At 42.6% G+C, this 16,996-nt stretch overlaps 1 protein-coding gene across 1 annotated transcript in view; it reads right to left on the reverse strand.

The window, feature by feature from the left end:
• Positions 1–338: 338 nt before the first annotated feature.
• Positions 339–16,996, reverse strand: part of CARMIL1 (capping protein regulator and myosin 1 linker 1) — a 333,351-nt gene continuing 316,693 nt past the window's right edge. The window contains exons 33-38 of the mRNA XM_028479533.2: positions 14,585–14,597; positions 13,736–13,817; positions 11,596–11,799; positions 10,044–10,184; positions 7,434–7,583; positions 339–1,279 (exon numbers count right to left, since the gene is read on the reverse strand). Of these exons, the coding sequence (XP_028335334.1) occupies positions 1,143–1,279; positions 7,434–7,583; positions 10,044–10,184; positions 11,596–11,799; positions 13,736–13,817; positions 14,585–14,597 (727 nt within the window). The 3' untranslated portion in view covers positions 339–1,142. The remainder of the gene's footprint in view (positions 1,280–7,433; positions 7,584–10,043; positions 10,185–11,595; positions 11,800–13,735; positions 13,818–14,584; positions 14,598–16,996) is intronic.

Raw genomic sequence — 16,996 nt, forward strand, 5'->3', positions numbered from 1 at the left:
AGGCCCCCACTCCATCATCTGGCCCTGTCATTTGGCCTGAGGGGGCTCTCTTGGACACTCATAATATAACCTTTCGATGAATTTCATCCTTTTGCCAAAGGTGAGAGCAGGCCATGGAATTAGCAAGTTGCATTTATTTGGAATGTAATAGGTTTTTGATTATCTGGGAACTGTGGTTATTGTGGATTTTTGGAAAACAGTTCATCGCCACAAGCCAATCCTCACTAAAAAAGTCACTGGAGAAAGTCACAATTCCACTTGTAAAATCATTTTATTGGTATAAATATACATATGAATAAAATACCTTCAGCATGTAATGTAAGTGAATATTTGTGAAATGTCTTAAAAAGTAGGTTTGATTTTTTTACAGGTGTCAAAGTATTCTCTCTTAATCACACGTTAAAAGCTAATATGCAGACAGAAATTAAAGGCCTTCAAAAAACACGAATATTCATAAAACCTCATTCCAGTCAACGATATACATTAATCTGGGCACATGGTAGAATCAGCCACGGGCCTTTCACTCGGTTCTTAACTTGCTTGTTGATGGTATCACAAAGGTCACCAGACCAAGTTTAAATGTACAATTCCACATCGGGAAGGAAGAAGTTCCCCATGGGAGAATGCAAAAACCATACCCAAGATCTAATATATATAATTTATACAAATTATTAGTGTGCTCTGTTAATATAATTACAGTGTGTAATTGCATACATCAAGAATAAATTGCTCTATCAAGTCAAGTGCAGATTTGACACAGGTACGTGCAGCAGTACCCCAGGGTCAGCTGGATGGTGTTACTTGTGAGTGTGTGTCCAGTTACTTTGTTTACCTCCCAAAACTCATCTTACAGGGCAAACTGTAGCTGCCTCAGAGAAATTCAAGTAGGGCCCATGGGATAATTGCTGGCATTCACTGAAGGCATATGAAGGAATGCATAGAAATCAAATGCTAAGGGTTGGGAGAAGATCAGACATGTGCTTTGATTACTGAGAGATGGATCTGTTTCAGTTTTGGTGGGGCGGGGGGTGGAAGGACAAAGGAAGAAGCACCAAGAGAAGATGCTTAGGAAGTAGGAAGAGGTGTTGCCCTGATGGCCAGCAAACGCACCCCGCATGGTAAGACTTCTACATGGGTGACCATTACACAAAAATAAACTCTTTTTCTGCTTCTTCCCCAGAGTCACTGGATTTGCTGCCTTGCTGGCCATCTTTACTGGAGGACCACTGCTTTTGCTCCTGACACTCCTGGGCCTGCTGGCCCCAGCTTCTCCTGGACACTGAAACAGAAAGGAAAGGAAGTCATTATAGTTGATGAACAAGAAGATGCCACTGGCCTGAGCAGTAATGGGGTGAGATGCAGGGGCCCTGAAGAGTGGCAGGGTTCGGGATGAACTTTCTCAAAAACAACTTGCCAAGTACATTTCGAGACTCTAGACAGAAATTAAAAACAAACCAACAAAACAGAAAACAGAAAGACCCCAGTCTATGAGAGGGTGAGCCTCTCACAGATGTGGTTGACCACCTGAGGGCAAGGACCCCAGGAGGTGAGGGTGTGTGTGGGAGTGAAGGGAGAGGCCAGGAAGGAGGAGCACTGAAGCCACTCTGCCCCAGGTGACCTCCTCAGTCACAGCTGCCTCCTCATGCAGCACAGAGCACAGGAAACAGAGCCCTGAGGTGGACCATTTAGGGTTGGCCATCCCTGCTTCAGGGACGGGATATAAGCAGAGGCCCCAGTAATCCTTGTCAGGGTTTTCTATGTCTTAGAAAACCTCAGTTTCACTCACTAGGAAATGAATAAAGTCTTGTAGAAATGATTTAATACTGCCTATATTCAATCCTCTAGGAACCAACCTCCAGGTAAAAGAACTGCCATTTTTGTTGCCTGTTCTGATCACATATAAATATGAAGGATCTGCTGTGTCTCTACAAAGCAATGATGAGAGAATAATCACCGGACTAAGCCTTTGTGATGTGTCCTGCCAGGCGCTCTGTTTTATCATTGCTACTCTTCACAGCTACGGGGTAGGTTCCATAAAACCTGGAATCGGGATCTAAACCAAATCTTTCTCCAAAGCCCATGTTCTTTCCAACTAGGTCATAGCTTCACTGCTACTATACCTTGGGAAAGGTTCAGATGCCACACTCCAGCGTGACTGTTAAGGGTTATTAAATCTTACTCACCAAGTCTATTGTAGAGACACCACCTAAGCTAAAAATACCAAACCCATGCACTTTGTGTGGCTTGAAAGAGTACAGCTACCTCACTACTCAGAAGTTTAAATGATCCAACCAGGAACATAGTCCTGGAAAAGCAAGAGGATTCATTTGATGCTTCTAATCATTTTGATGTTAGCATTATGCTAAAAAACTCATCTTGGCTACTTAAACATTTACTCTGCTAAAGAATGGTGTTTCAGGAAGTGAAAGCTCATGAAACCTAATAGTCAAAATGCAAACCTAATAAAGTACTTCTCCTGCCACTCCTGCTGTCAGGGCCAGATTGTGACCTTTAGACAATAACAATTTAAGTTTAGTTAATTACATTAAATTGAAATTACTCAATTCTGAAAAGGATAAACTTTCAAATCTCACCATACAAGTAAGTAATTTTTTTAAATTTTTTGACTTCTTTTTACCCAACAGCTTTGAGCAAATTCTCAGATGGAGGGGAAAAGCAATGAATAAATGTTATATTTTGATTTTTATTTTTTAGCTTGAATTGGGTAAAGAAATTAAATGTGTTTGGTCCTTTGAAAGTTGTTAACAAGCCAGGTTTCGGAAAAGTAAATAATTTTCTATAAATAGTTTGCCCTTTATCACAAAGCCAATTTGATAGTATTCAATAATATTCAAAGTATTGAAGTTTTCAACTTGTGTGTGTATTATGAACAGGAGTTAATAGAGAAAATTTATAATATTTTCATCTTGAAATACTGCGCAATAAATAATCTAACCTCAAAGTAGAGCATTACTAGTGAAACTGCTAGGAAATTTTATTCATTCATTTTAAAACTAAAATAAGTATTACTCAAAAATTTCCAACACTACAAGCTCTAAGGAAGAAATAAGTATGGTGATACATTGCTCATTTGTCTTCAGAGCAAACATATTAGCTTTTTTAGATTAAAACTTTTCATCCTTCCCAATATTTTAGGCTTCCTCGAAATCCCAGGTCTAATCGATGTTACATGATACGACATCAGATTACTCTCTAAAAATGGAGAAATTCATGCAATCAAATATGTTTCTGTCACAGATAAAAACTGAGAACCCTGGACCAGGGCTAAGCGAAACTGAGAGAAATCCAACACAGGAATCTTCTCTGCAAAAAGTAAGACTGTCCTTTAGCCTCCATCCAAGTGACACTAGTTTTTGAGTCCTCCAGGGATGCGGGGTGGGCGGGGGGCAAGTTAACAGGCTGGTTTCTGAGTTGGTACCAGTCATGAAAGCAAAAATTTTAATTTGTCCGACACAGTCACTGAGAGGAATAATAACATGCTCTTTCTGGGGGACTGTCAAAGCAGTTCACTAGGGTGGTGCCATTACCTAAAAATTTATTCTAAAAATATTCACTGTCATTGATTTAACTCTACCAATTGTGAATGTGACCATGAGTCTAGTACCAGGCTGACATTTTCTTTGTATCATAGGTAGGCACCTTTCTTGGATAGGAAAACTGAGGCATGGTGAGATCAAGGAACTAGTTGCACAACTAACTCTGAGTTTGGAAGCCAAAGCACTCAGTATTAGTCCCCATCACTAGTGCAAACAAACAACTCTGTAGGGGGAATGTTCTTTGTCAAGTTTGTTTTCCAGCCTTTAGGGATGTTAATTACAATTATATTGAAGTAGGTTCAATATTTCTGAATTTAGACTCTTTTTACTAATTCAGAGGAATCTTAGGCAGCCTGCTTTAATGTGTGAATTCTTAGATTAAAGAAGTGTAGTAAAACAATCTAATTTTTTTACACTGTATAAAATCAAGCATTAAAGTGCTAGAGTAGCTCTATATATGTGTCTATACACATATTAATTACCATTCCAGGTACCATTAAAATTATAAAAGATACTTGAGTAAGTAAACAGGCAATTTATTCAACACAGACACTGCATGTATATTCATATCCTGTCTACACAGTGGCAATAACTGGCCCAGAGAGGCTCAAATGTGAAATCTGTCATTCTTGAAGATGATCTGATTTTGCGTATATATATATATATGTGCAAATACATACATATGCTAATTTTAAAGCTTCTGAAATGTGCATATAAATTCAGAATTAGAGATTCATATAAAAATTTGAGCTTTTATTTTAAGCTCCACTGACCTCCATATTTCCCAGGAGAAAACATTATGATGACCTTAAAATAATACTCATAGTTGGCCCTGGTTTTTTTAATACTTTCTGGCAAGGGCCCAAAGTGCCAACCAACCATTAAATTTCTTTTGACGAATTCACGTAGGGGTAGTAGAACCCAGATCTGGTGAAAAATGGGGAACAGAGCACTGGCTTACAGACAACAAGCCACAGCCAAGTATTTGTTGGCTACAGGTTGAATTATGGAAGAAGCAAGTGATATATATAAAAGGAATCTCACAATAAGATGGCCTGTACAAATAGGATACATTACAATGCATACAAAGCCAAAACCAACTATTTTCTTCAAGAAAATAGGACATACTCTAATGAAAACATCACAGCTTATGATTAAACATAGAGAGGAAATGACATGAAATTCATATCACTTGATGCAGTTACAAGTACTTCCAGGAAAAGAAAGTAAGCATTTTAGCTGTCACATCAATATTAAAATAGCCACACAATTAAAACATAATAATCATGATAAAAATAGGTAGCATGCTTTGAGAACAATAGCCTCTGTTTCACGGATACATGATTTAGGAAAATAAGAAAGCTATTTTAGCATAAACAAAGCTGTTCTTAAGACACTTAAAGAAAAGTACACACCGTGGTTTAATAGAATTGCTCTGCTGAATGCTATTTGTTAAACAGGAAACTATTCAGAAAGACTGCTACGCAGTTCTCAGGGGTAAAGACAAGTGCTGGGAATCGGCACTAACAAAACAGGATTAAAATATTATACATAAAATTACTTTAATTGAAGCTCCTGTAAAAATTACATTTTTGGTTTCCTGTCCATAGTTCAAGAAATCAAGGCAGCAAAGCAAATCAAGATGGTCCTATTTAATTCCATCAAAATTTGATGCAGCCCATCACAATGAGAATTTTTAGCCAAAGAGGTCATGGAAAAATCAGAGAGACACAGAATTTCTTGCCTTTCTAGGATTTGGCTTATCTCTGGCTTCATCTGATTTTTACTCTAACTCAAAGCCTCACTGGCTAACCCAAGCGGTACTGGCAGGCGGGCTCCTCCTCTGTGTGTTGTATAAAGTGCTCTAGTGGCCTCTTGAAGAAGGAACATTACTTTGTATCAAGGGTGCTTTGTTACTAACAAGTGATATGAGTCAACTGATGCAATCGTTCAAATGTAAATTTCCAAAATCTAGAAACATCTATGTAACCTTGGGTGTTCTTATCAAAAGAGGCACTATTTAGAGAGAGAGCTTCTGATTTAATATACTCTAAGAATTCTCTCTCTTCAGAAAATAAGTGTCTTAGGTGTTCATTTATGTAATTTTTCTGTGACTTGAAGACAACAGATTTTCTTAGACAATCTCTTGCAGGGAAAAGAGTTACTGTAATCGTGTGTCTGTGAACACACCTACCACAAAGGAAGTACTTTAAAAGTGAAGGACCAAGTTGGTTGGTTTCCTCTAGGGCAATTGCTACTCGGCCCAAACAGAATGTTCCATGCGGATCTACAGACTACGGACTTCGCTTTATGTGGTGGGCATGTCCTTAACACCCCCCGTCTTGTGGCTAGTGTGTGCCGGGCCACCAGGCAAGTCAGAGTACATGGCTCACCCAACAGTACAGGCCGAGAAGGCTGATTCCAAATGCTGTTGCTCGTGGGGGGCTGGTAGATGTTTTCTTTGTTGTTTTTGTGTTTAAATCTGTCGAGGAAAGTCCTCAAAGACAATAGTTCCTACTTGAGAAATCATAACTCACTGGGCTACTAAGCTCTAAGGTGGGAGAGGTTTATCATCGATAATCAAGTGCTAAAGTTTGAGAATGGTTTAGCCTTTTAAAATAAAGGGTAATTATCCCTATTATAAGGTCACTTCCAGTGCCCTGCCCTCTTGAGGGATGTGGGGTTATGGCTAGACTGCGGGGCTGTGGGCACTTTAATCCCTGGAGCCAAGACACTCATATGTTAACCTCTGATAAAGTTTTACAGAAAGAAAAAAAAGCCTTCTTCTAAGGGAAAAAGTCCCTTAAGGAAATTTCACATACCAGAATACTTTATATTCTTTTTCTTTTATGATACTAAAATTTCCTTTAAAAGACTTTTCAAGTCATATTTATAAAAAGTTATTAACCAGGGAGATGATGAATAGTCATAGAAAAGCCATTTCCTCTCTGAATCAGCAGTGCTTGTTCTAAAATTTCCCATTGGAGACGAAAGCTGATTTAAAATCTGTCTCCTGGGGCTTCCCTGGTGGCGCAGTGGTTGAGAGTCCGCTGCCGATGCAGGGGACGCGGGTTCGTGCCCCGGTCCGGGAGGATCCCACATGCCGCGGAGCGGCTGGGCCCGTGAGCCATGGCCGCTGAGCCTGCGCGTCCGGAGCCTGTGCTCCGCCACGGGAGGGGCCACAACAGTGAGAGGCCCGCATACCGCCAAAAAACAAACAAAAACAAAAAAAAAACAACAAAAAAAAAACCTGTCTCCTTTTTCTCTCCTGGGACTCTCCTCACCTGAAAATAACTTTACAGAATTTACTACAGTGTCAAATGGCAGACAGAAGTCATTGAGTAACTGCTGTAAAATAGCATAAATTGTTCCTAGAGGTTGAAAAGTTAATTGGTACTTTTCCTTTCTTACTAAAGGGTCATAAAATGTCCGCTAAAAGATCACGTGCATCCTTCCCTAAAAGAGTGTAAGGTAAGGTGTTAGACCAACATTCTCTAAAGGATAAACTGTGCTACTCTAAGAATTTCTGACCCCATCCCAGTTGAAATCTAAAAGAAGAGTGAAGAGAGAAAGGGAGAGAATAGGATACATGACCCTGAATATAAAAATAAACCTCCATGATCACAGAAATTTGAAAGGGCAAGTCACCATACTCCAAAGTAACTTGATCCTCCTCATAAGAATTTCTAAATTTAGATTTTTTAAGTCAATACTTTTTGCCCCCAATGGAAGGACCATCCTGTTGCCATTTAGAAAAAAACCCAGTTTATGAATAATCCCTGACCCAGTCCCAGGACAGAAGTTACTCAATTAAAGTTTGTTAGTGCCAGTTCATAAGCTTTGGGACAGTGAGGGATGATAATTGAAGACTCTAACCATTTGTTGGCTGTGACTTCCTGTGCCCAATTGCATTCACTTCCTCTTCTGCAATGGTGGAGTACAGTTTTGAAGGTCTTTTCCCTCTACTGGAAGGCTTGCCACTGTCATGATCTGAATGCCTTTTGTAATAATCTCCTCTTTGCACTACTGAGGAAAAGGGATTCATTTTACCCTTTGTAGTAGCAAATAACATCATGTTGACATTAATATTAAAAAATATTAATATATAAAACTTAAATATCAGCTTACCCACCCCACTTAAGATTCAAGGAACCTCCAGTGTTGGTCCTGAACAGATATACCGTTATCTACAGAATTCAACAGCCAACATTATGGAAATGTCGTGCAAAATGAGGTGAGCGCTGAGTCTGCCCCCAAAAGATACTAATAAAAAGGCCCCCACATTACCATTTCGATTCCAAGATGGATTAACAAAAGTCACATTCACTATGGAATAATCCAGAAGAATCACAGCCATTTACCTGTTTCAGAAATGAGTTGGGCACGCTAGTCCAAAGGAAGGCACAGAACAAGGAAATGAAGTAACCAGCATGAATAATGTACAAGAAAATAGGAATGAGCACAGCAGGAACATTTTTCTAAAGAAAAAGAGAGGGCTCACAAGCGGCTCTCCTTCCTGGGCCAGCTTAGTGGACAAGCTGAAAAATAAACTGAAGTCAAAATATTACCACCTCAGACATTTACAAACCGTGCTCAGACCTCACACAGATTTTCAGTCCAATTTCAGTATCAAGCGACACCATCAGAATGATCTCGGTGACTAACTTGTCCTGGATGCCAGAGGGGAAAGCAATGGTTTCCCCAGCTCTACAGTCTTTAGCTGGAAAGATGGGGTCGCAAACCATCCAATGTATTTGCTGCTGTGGGGAGTGAGGAAGGGAATCAAACATCTATCCCTGAAGCTATGAAATGTTTGAGAAGCAACTCACTCATTCCTAAGTTCCTGGGGAAAGAACACCTGAATTTTTCAAAGCAGCAATGGGCACATGAGCAGCATCCAGTATTGCACCCACTTCGTTAACTAGAGGCTCCATGGTACGTGCTATTACTCATGAGGCAAGCAATTATTTCTTGTTCAACCTTCTCCCCCTTTCTTTTTAATCCTTCCATATTTCCAATGGCTTTTTGATGAGATGGGCATTCCTACTTAGCCCTACCACCCCTCCATGCCTCCCCATTTCTCTCCAACAAAATTCTCTCAGGCATTTTCAAAGCTTCCTTATAAGTAAAGATGCAAAGTCAGCATGTGCAGAAAGAAGGGCAAATGAGGGGTGCGGCTGTGTGGTGTGAGCGGGCCTATCAGGGACACTCGCTGGCTCCAGTCTCTCTGACCTGGCACCACCAAAGTTTCCTCTTCCTACACCAAGACTTCCAAAGGCCGGGGCTGTAATACCAAGCCCTGTATTTATTGATTACCCCGTGTGAAATGACTATAGGCGTCAGCCATTGTTCATGGCTTTACTTTCTCTGACAGAAGTGGTTTGTCAGCTTTGGTCGAAAACCCCACCTTTTAAAATTTATAGCCAATAGGTGAGTGAAGCTTGTACCCACCAAGTAAATCTGCAGAATGGAGATGAGAAAGCAGGCTGTGTTATTTTTTATTCGACTCCCAATTAACAAAGACAGTACTCACAAACACTTTCTATTAACTTCAACCCAAGACCATCATGAATAAAAGAAAATGGCCCAAGGGAGGAAGATGTCAGAGCGATCAAAGAATTCTAAAGCATCAAACAATAAAATAAAACCAAGCAACTCCAAACCACACTGAGAGCTATCTGGACATGGGTGACGATGGCTCTAGAATTTCTTTATAGGTGGGGCCTAGAGATGGCAGTTACATTACACTTTATGAAGGACAGGACCCCAAAGGCAACTGTGCATTGAACAGAATGGGAGGAGTGGGGGAAAGACCTGGTGGGGTGCGGAAGACACCCCGAACACACCTCGCCTCCACTGAAAACCGACATTTGATCTGATTCTGGGAGATGAGATTCAAGTCCCGGGACTACCTTGTTCTGCTCCCACCTCAGCAAATTAGAAGGAACACACTGGTGCCATGATGCCCTGAGAGCATCCATGCAGATGACACACTTCTAAGAATGAGGATCATCTGACCTCACGACTGAGCGAGCTAACAAGCCACAGGGTCTCCCAGGCCTGTGTGATCCGCTCCTGAACCATAGCAACGGTGACTGACAGACAACCAGGGGGAGCTCTTCTGAGCAATGATGGGACCTAGAAACCTGCAGGCAGCAGCAAACAAGTCACAAAACAATGTGTGTACACTTCTAATACCCTGGGAGTCAGTTCAGGAGCATCTAGAGATTATTATTACAAAGATCTCTGGGATGAGTGTCTCCGTTACGCTTTTATAACCTGTTTATGGTCCTTCTTTAAGACCCAGTGTCACCAACAATGTTGAATCAAGTTTCTGAACAAAGAACTGCACTGGTTCCAAATTTTAATCCAAGGGACGCTGTGCTGACCGAAAAACTCTAGGATATAAGTTGAGTCCAAGATTAATTCCCTCCCCTTGAAATGACTCTCCCTGGGGAGAGCTCACTCAGAGAAAAAATGTCTTACCTTCCCGGGAAAACGTCCTGGGACTGGGCTGTGGGCTGCCCTGGCTATCTCTCTCCTTGTCCGAAGGAACCTTTTTCAGGACAGGCGGAAGAAGAGCGACTTTAGGGGAATCCGGGCTGGACGGAGAGTCTGGGATGTCCTCTATGGAGACACAAAGACATGAATCAACCTGTCCCACAAACTGGATTCCTAAAGCATAAGCTGGGTTAATCTTTAAAAACAAATGACTAATAATCTTTTAAAAAGCAGCAGAGAATTTTTCTGGCCAAAAACTAGCTTCATAGCTCAGTGAAGTAACAAACAAGAGAGAGAAAAATAATGAAAACTTACGAAGAGTTAAAATCTGCAGATGTGAATCTATCTTGCAGACAGAATTTCAATTTCAGAATTTCAGTGAGCTGGTATTTGAAAATCAGACTGTAAGTGAACTAAATACTCCCTCTGCCTCAAACACAAAGGCTATTTGATTTTCTTAAAATACGTGATCGTTATAACCCATTGCTTTTACCAGTTGTCGAATCCAGTCAAGTGGTCACCATATGTATATAACATATATTTGCGCTTTCAGGAGTGGAGGTGCATGTACCTACATACACATACTGAGATCAGTAAGAATAACTTAGAATCATGGACTTTGAGAACCAGAAAGGGCTGTGGTGAGCACTGTACAACTGGAGAGATTGAATGACCTGCTAAGCTAAAAAGATGGCAAAATAGGGCTTCCCTGGTGCCGCAGTAGCTGAGAGTCCGCCTGCCGATGCAGGGGACACGGGTTTGTGCCCCAGTCCGGGAAGATCCCACATGCCGCAGAGCGGCTGGGCCCGTGAGCCATGGCCGCTGGGGCTGCACGTCCAGAGCCTGTGCTCCGCAACGGGAGAGGCCACAGCAGTGAGAGGCCCCCATACCGCAAAAAAAAAAAAAAAAAAAAATATGGCAAAATAGGTAGGATTAGAACTCTCATCTCTTAATTCTAAAGGCTGTCCTGTTTCAGTCTAATTGAAAGGATTAACTGCACTGCACTCCTTTCTCTGCTCTAGCACCAGCAAAATAATTCTCAGTTTGGTGTGTGGGGGGCCGGGCTGTGGTATACACAGACAGTGGGGCTGTGTGCCCATGACATGTTATTTACAAAAACAGGCCCATAGTTTGCCAAGCCCTGTTCTAAACCCTAAATATTTCACAGGATATGGGATTAAAAACACAGCAACTTATGCGTTCCCTATTTGTGGCCCTCATCCTTAAACTGTGGCCTTCTGAAGGGTCGGAGCACCAGGACACAGCTTTCAGAAAGCTACACCGAGCCCTGTCAAGGGGTCAGCACCCCACGAGGCCGCTTTATCCATCCGCCTCCGAGCCGTAGCCCTGAGCGCAAAGACAGTCCCTGAGCGGGTGACCTCAGTGCTGAATGAAGGCACCCTTCAGCCTTTGTCACTCTGGCAGGTTTCTCACGGCCCCTCCCGCACACACGCCCCCTCCACTTTCACCAGCTGCCCTGGAAACCAGCTGTGGAGGTCCGGTCATGGCGTCACTCCCTGACCAGCAAAACCCTTACCAGGCCGCGAGGCGGTTCTCGGTTTCTGCGGGATGGTGGGCCGCACCGACAGGCTGGGTTTGGGGGACTGCAGGAGGGGCTTCGGGCTGGTGGGCCTGCTGGAAAAGCTCCGGGACCTGGAGCCCGCCTCCACCTTGAGCTCTGCTTTGGTGTTCTTTTCTGGTGTTCCCAAACCGAAGCGGTTCTCTGGATGCACTTTAGGCACTTTTAAAATGAAAATGAGTACAGAAAGCACTTTACTGTAAAAATCAAAGGTGAAAGAAACCAGTCCTTTAAAGGCAGAAGTCTGGTGCAAACTGCTATAATGGTTTCTTGTCATTTCTCATCAGATATTTTAACTGAAGTATAGTTGACTTACAATATTATATTAGTTTCATGTGTACAACATAGTGACTCAATACTTTTATAGATTATACTCCATATAATGTTATTATAAAATATTGGCTATATTCCCTGTGCTGTACATTACAGCCCTGTATCTTATTTATCTTGTACCTAGCAGTCTATACCCCTTAATCCCTAATCTTGCCCCTCCTCCCACCCCTCACCCCACTGGTAACCACTAGTTTGTTTTCTGTATCTGTCATCAAAGATATTTTAGAACAGGAACATTCTATTCTAGCATGTTTTTAGAATCAAAACACGCTGGTGGAAGACAAAAATTCTTGCTAGAAAAATGGTGAATTTGGTGGTGCTCTTCCGATCACCCTTGACTATTCCAGAGATGACAAGCCTCATATTTAATAGGGTACATGTCCATACGAGTGTATAGGTGGGAGAGCAGGCCTCAATCCATTTGAAGCCATCAGATCTTCCTTAGATCTGGCACAAGGTACAGGTCTAACCAACTGCAGGTGCCTCCGTTCTGGAGGACAATCAGTTAGGGGTCTGGCTGCAGGTGTTGGGAGAGGAGTGCCGTGCTGATGCCCAGAACCTCAAGTCTAGTGAGAACCACTCCAGGAGCACCAGCTCACGCCCCGCCTCCATAGCTTTTGCTGCCTTGATTATCCAGATAAGAGGCAAAAATAAGCCAGTTGAATGAGTTTTAGTCCAACTCTTACCTTATGAAGATGCTAAAGCCAAACACAAAAACGTCAAACAGTAAAATGAGGTAATTTCTGCACAATTTACAAGTTATTCTCCAGTTTGCATCTAAAGTATCTTACTCTCTTTCTGCACCTGAAAAGTCCGAGGGTCAAAGGAAATCGGATATTCAGGAATATTCAAGCTGAAAGAAAAGAGCATCCCCTCATGTCAGTTAAAAGGGCCTCCTCCGGGCTTCCCCGGTGGCACAGTGGTTGAGAGTCCGCCTGCCGATGCAGGGGACACGGGTTCGTGCCCCGGTCCGGGAAGATCCCACATGCCGCGGAGCGGCTGGGCCCGTGAGCCATGGCCGCTGAGCCTGCGCTCTGCAACGGAAGAGGCCACAACAGAGGGAGGCCCGCATACCAAAAAAAAAAAAAAAAAAAAAAAAGGGCAAGGGCCTCCTCCCATATACCATGTATGGCCTATTTTTTAAAAACATCAGTAAAACAAACAGATTCATAGATACAGAAAACAAGCAGGTGGATCCTAGAGAAGAAATGGGTGGAGGGATGAGTGAAATCAGGCGAGGGAGATTAAGAGGTACAAACTTCCAGGGACAAAATAAATGAGTCACAGGGATGAAACGTACAGCATGGGGAATACAGTCAGTGACTTTGGTGTAACTTTGTACAGTGACAGATGGTACCTGACTTATCATGGTGATCATTTTGTAATAGAAATATCAAATCATGGTGGTGTGCACCTGGAACTAACACAGTGTTGTAGGTCAATTATACTTCCATAATTAATTAATTTAATTTAATTAATTCATCAGCCATGTCCCCTCTCCAAATGCCCACAGTCTAGGAGTTCTTCTCATTGAAGTCTCTTCCCTTTGGGAAACAGGGAAAGGTGCCCTGCCCAGGTGCCAGGCTACTACGGTGGGAGGTGTCGGGCAGGTGAAGGGCTGTGGTCTTTTAGGTGAAAGCTGAGAACATGTAACACAGAGGCCCATCCTTGCTCTCCATCTTTATTTGCCTTCTGTCAATCACATTTGATGCATGGAATCAGAACGTGTTTTTCTTAAGGGGGTGACGGCAATGGCCTGACTTACCTGCCCCACCTCCATCCAACCGTTCTGTGCTGCTCAAGGCCAGACTGGAAGAATCCTGGGAGATGGCATCATTTCCAAGTTTCTAAAAAATTCAAGTGCCCCGCCCCCAAAGTGCATAGTTTTTTTTAAAGTGTAAGAAAAAGAACAAAGCAGATAATAACTGGCAACAAATAACGGCTCCTTAACTCTACTGTCATTACACTGACTGTGTCCAACCTCCCCATCTCCCTGAGGCTCTGCTGCTGGGACCAAACCATGAGAGACACGCTCTGTTCTGTGTTTACAATCAGGGCTCTGGGGTCCAAAGTGCGGCCAGTTCCTCAGGATGCTCCCCATGGACAGACGGGCAGGGCCAGAGGGAGCCAGTGGGCGTAGTGACGTCTCCTGTTTTTCTGATTGAACACCTAGGCGGGCTCTGCAGCCCCTGATGCTCCATGTGATGGGGGCACTGATACTCTGTTTCCAGGACCCTCTCCAGATTGGGTTCCACTGATCTAAAAGCAGTGGAAACCTTCCCAGCCTCAGTGTACAAAATAGGTAGGAAGGAGCCTGAAATGGGCCGGGTCTTCCTTGCCACTGAGGCAGAAGGCACAAGACACACATCTATAGTTTAGGAGGCAAGTATAAATAGGTCTGAATTAATTTTTTTTTAATCTGCAGGTGGAAGGAGTTTATGATGGCAAAGACAAGGACGGTGAGATGGCGAGGGAGGAATCAGCCTCTGCTTTATGGGGCAGGAAGTCCACAAGAGTGTGAGGCATTTAGATACAAAAAAGATATGGAAAAAAAAAAAAAAGGCTAGCGTTCGCTCAATGATACCCGAGAACCCTATTGGCGGAGATGACCCACATCTGCCTCCCGTCTAAAAAAACAAAAATAAGAGGGGCGGGTGGACCAGGAGGCACGATGATTCCTAAGACAGTTTGAGCTTCAGCCTGCCGGTTCCTGCTCAACTCACGCTTCTGACAAACCTAAAAAGCAAATATCTGCTGCCAGTTCTGAGCTCTAAATTGTTTCCGATGATACAGGAGAGATGATCTGAAACACAGTTGAGATCTGCCTCGTTACAATCTGCCACAGCTGCGCATCCGCCGGGAGTGCCAGCTGTGCCAGGAGGGAGCGGGGAGCATGGCAGGAGTGCCGAGGAATTTCTCAGCAAGCCTGCGTATGGAAGTTCCACTTTGACTAGTGGTGGTTACTGAGGTCTCAGAGGAAGTGTGTACACAAGTACCACAGCGAGAACGTCACGTTATTTGATATCATTATGGGAAAGTGACCCCAAGGAAGGGAAGCCCCGTGCCAGGGGCAGCATGTGGAGCCCTCTGAGCCCGGACGCAGGTCCGCAGGGCCAGGGGCTAGCCATGAACTGCCAGCCAAAACCAGCAGGGGGCGCTTTAGTCCACCCCCCCGCCCCCAGCAGTCTAGAGGCTGGGCCAAACCGGTCCTCAAATGCAGAGTGCCTGACCTAGACTTTTATAGCTTCTTAGAAGGCAGGGGCATGGGTATCCAAGCTCAGATAAAAATGATAAAGTGGAGTATTTAAACAGGGCCAGGAATGAAGAGAAGTTAAATTTGTGCCCTGAGCGCCTTTCTTAAGGAAAAACTGCCTTTTAGGCTCATGCAAGTGCAGGGCAGGCATCTGAGAGTAAGGGCCTCCTTAAATTTTATACCCTGGGCGCCTCATTTGCCTACATTTAACATCTAATCCTAGGAGTTGTTTTCACTTTTTCCTTCCAGGCTTTCTGAGGTAGTTAGAAATCCCCAAATGACTGTGCGGAATGAAGATGAAATAACCTGATGTCAATTGTCTCTGAGTGCAGGCAGCTGACGAGGTGGCCCCAGAAGAAAAGATGTGGCCGCTAAGCTTTCAATACCTCTTACTCTCCTTTGTTAATAAATAATAAACACCATACTTTCATTTTCACAGTTCATTCTGTGAAATATATGTAGTTTTAAAATAAATACATATATTAAAAGTAAGTAAAGAGAATTACTCCAGAGGAACGTGAAGGCTATATATATACATACACACACATATTATATATATATATATATATATTTTTTTTTTATCATAGTATATTCACTTCTGGTGCTTATGTTGCTAACTTTATAGGGAACACAGTCATGGAATTTTAGGGGAAAATATTCTAAAACTAATTTTCAAAACACGTTCTCATTGTTTTATAGTTCTGATAGAACACCCTTGACTGGTTCCAATTTTAAATACTAAGGATTTTTATTCTTGTTTTAATAGACACTAGATGGTGCTCAAAGATCATTAGTATAAGTCTTGAACAAATTAAACTGTAAGAATTTTGTCACTTGGAGCCAATTTATCGAATCCAAAGCACCTGGAAAAAAACCCTCCAGCACTTCTCATCTTTCTACCAAAAGGCAGCTATTCATCAATGGAAACAGTGATAAAAATAAACCGCTCATTAGTGAAAACAGCACATTCCTCGTTGTAAGGAAAGTCTATGAAACAGATTAAAATGTAAACATTTCCTTGGGTGTCTGACTCACCAATGATGTGTTCAGAATTCTGACCAGTGAGGCCACAACGTGCCTCCCACATTAACAGAGTGTAGTTTTAGCTCCTGAGCTCTTCTCTGTGGGCTAATGAGTGAGTGAGGAGGGATGTGTAGCTAGAAAATTGCTAGATAACGATGGTGCTGGCGGAAGAACTACGGTGAACAGCTGTAAAATCATGTGGGGTGCAGGATTTAATGAAAAAATAATCAGTTGTTTAGAAGTAATATAAAACAGCCCTGCATGTCCTGGTAAACAGTTAACCATTTACTTTCTGAAAATCAAGGGTTCATTGGAATGAACTATTTTATTCTGATTCAAATAAATCAATGTGCCATTTTCCTTTCATTGGAGAACCCAGTTTTACAAACATAAAAGAGCTCAGGATAGTGCATAAAAACCAAAACCTAGGTTAAACATATTAATCTGAGTGATCACAATAAGGATACAATCCTCAAGTAGCTGCAGGAAAAAATAGAGGTAAAAGGAGAAAAAAAATAAATACACAACTTACATTTTAAAACCACACAAGTCAACAATGGGAATCTGATGTGACTGGGAGGACTGAGAGCGGAAATGAGTTTATGTTTTTTTTTTTTGTGTGTGTGCGGTATGCGGGCCTCTCACTGTTGTGGCCACTCCCGTTGCGGAGCACAGGCTCCGGAAGCGCAGGCTCAGCGGCCATGGCTCACGGGCCCAGCCGCTCCGCGGCATGTGGGATCTTCCCGGACC

This window comes from Physeter macrocephalus, chromosome 18 (genome assembly GCF_002837175.3).
Source record: "Physeter macrocephalus isolate SW-GA chromosome 18, ASM283717v5, whole genome shotgun sequence".
In the NCBI taxonomy this organism is placed as follows: Eukaryota; Metazoa; Chordata; class Mammalia; order Artiodactyla; family Physeteridae; genus Physeter; species Physeter macrocephalus.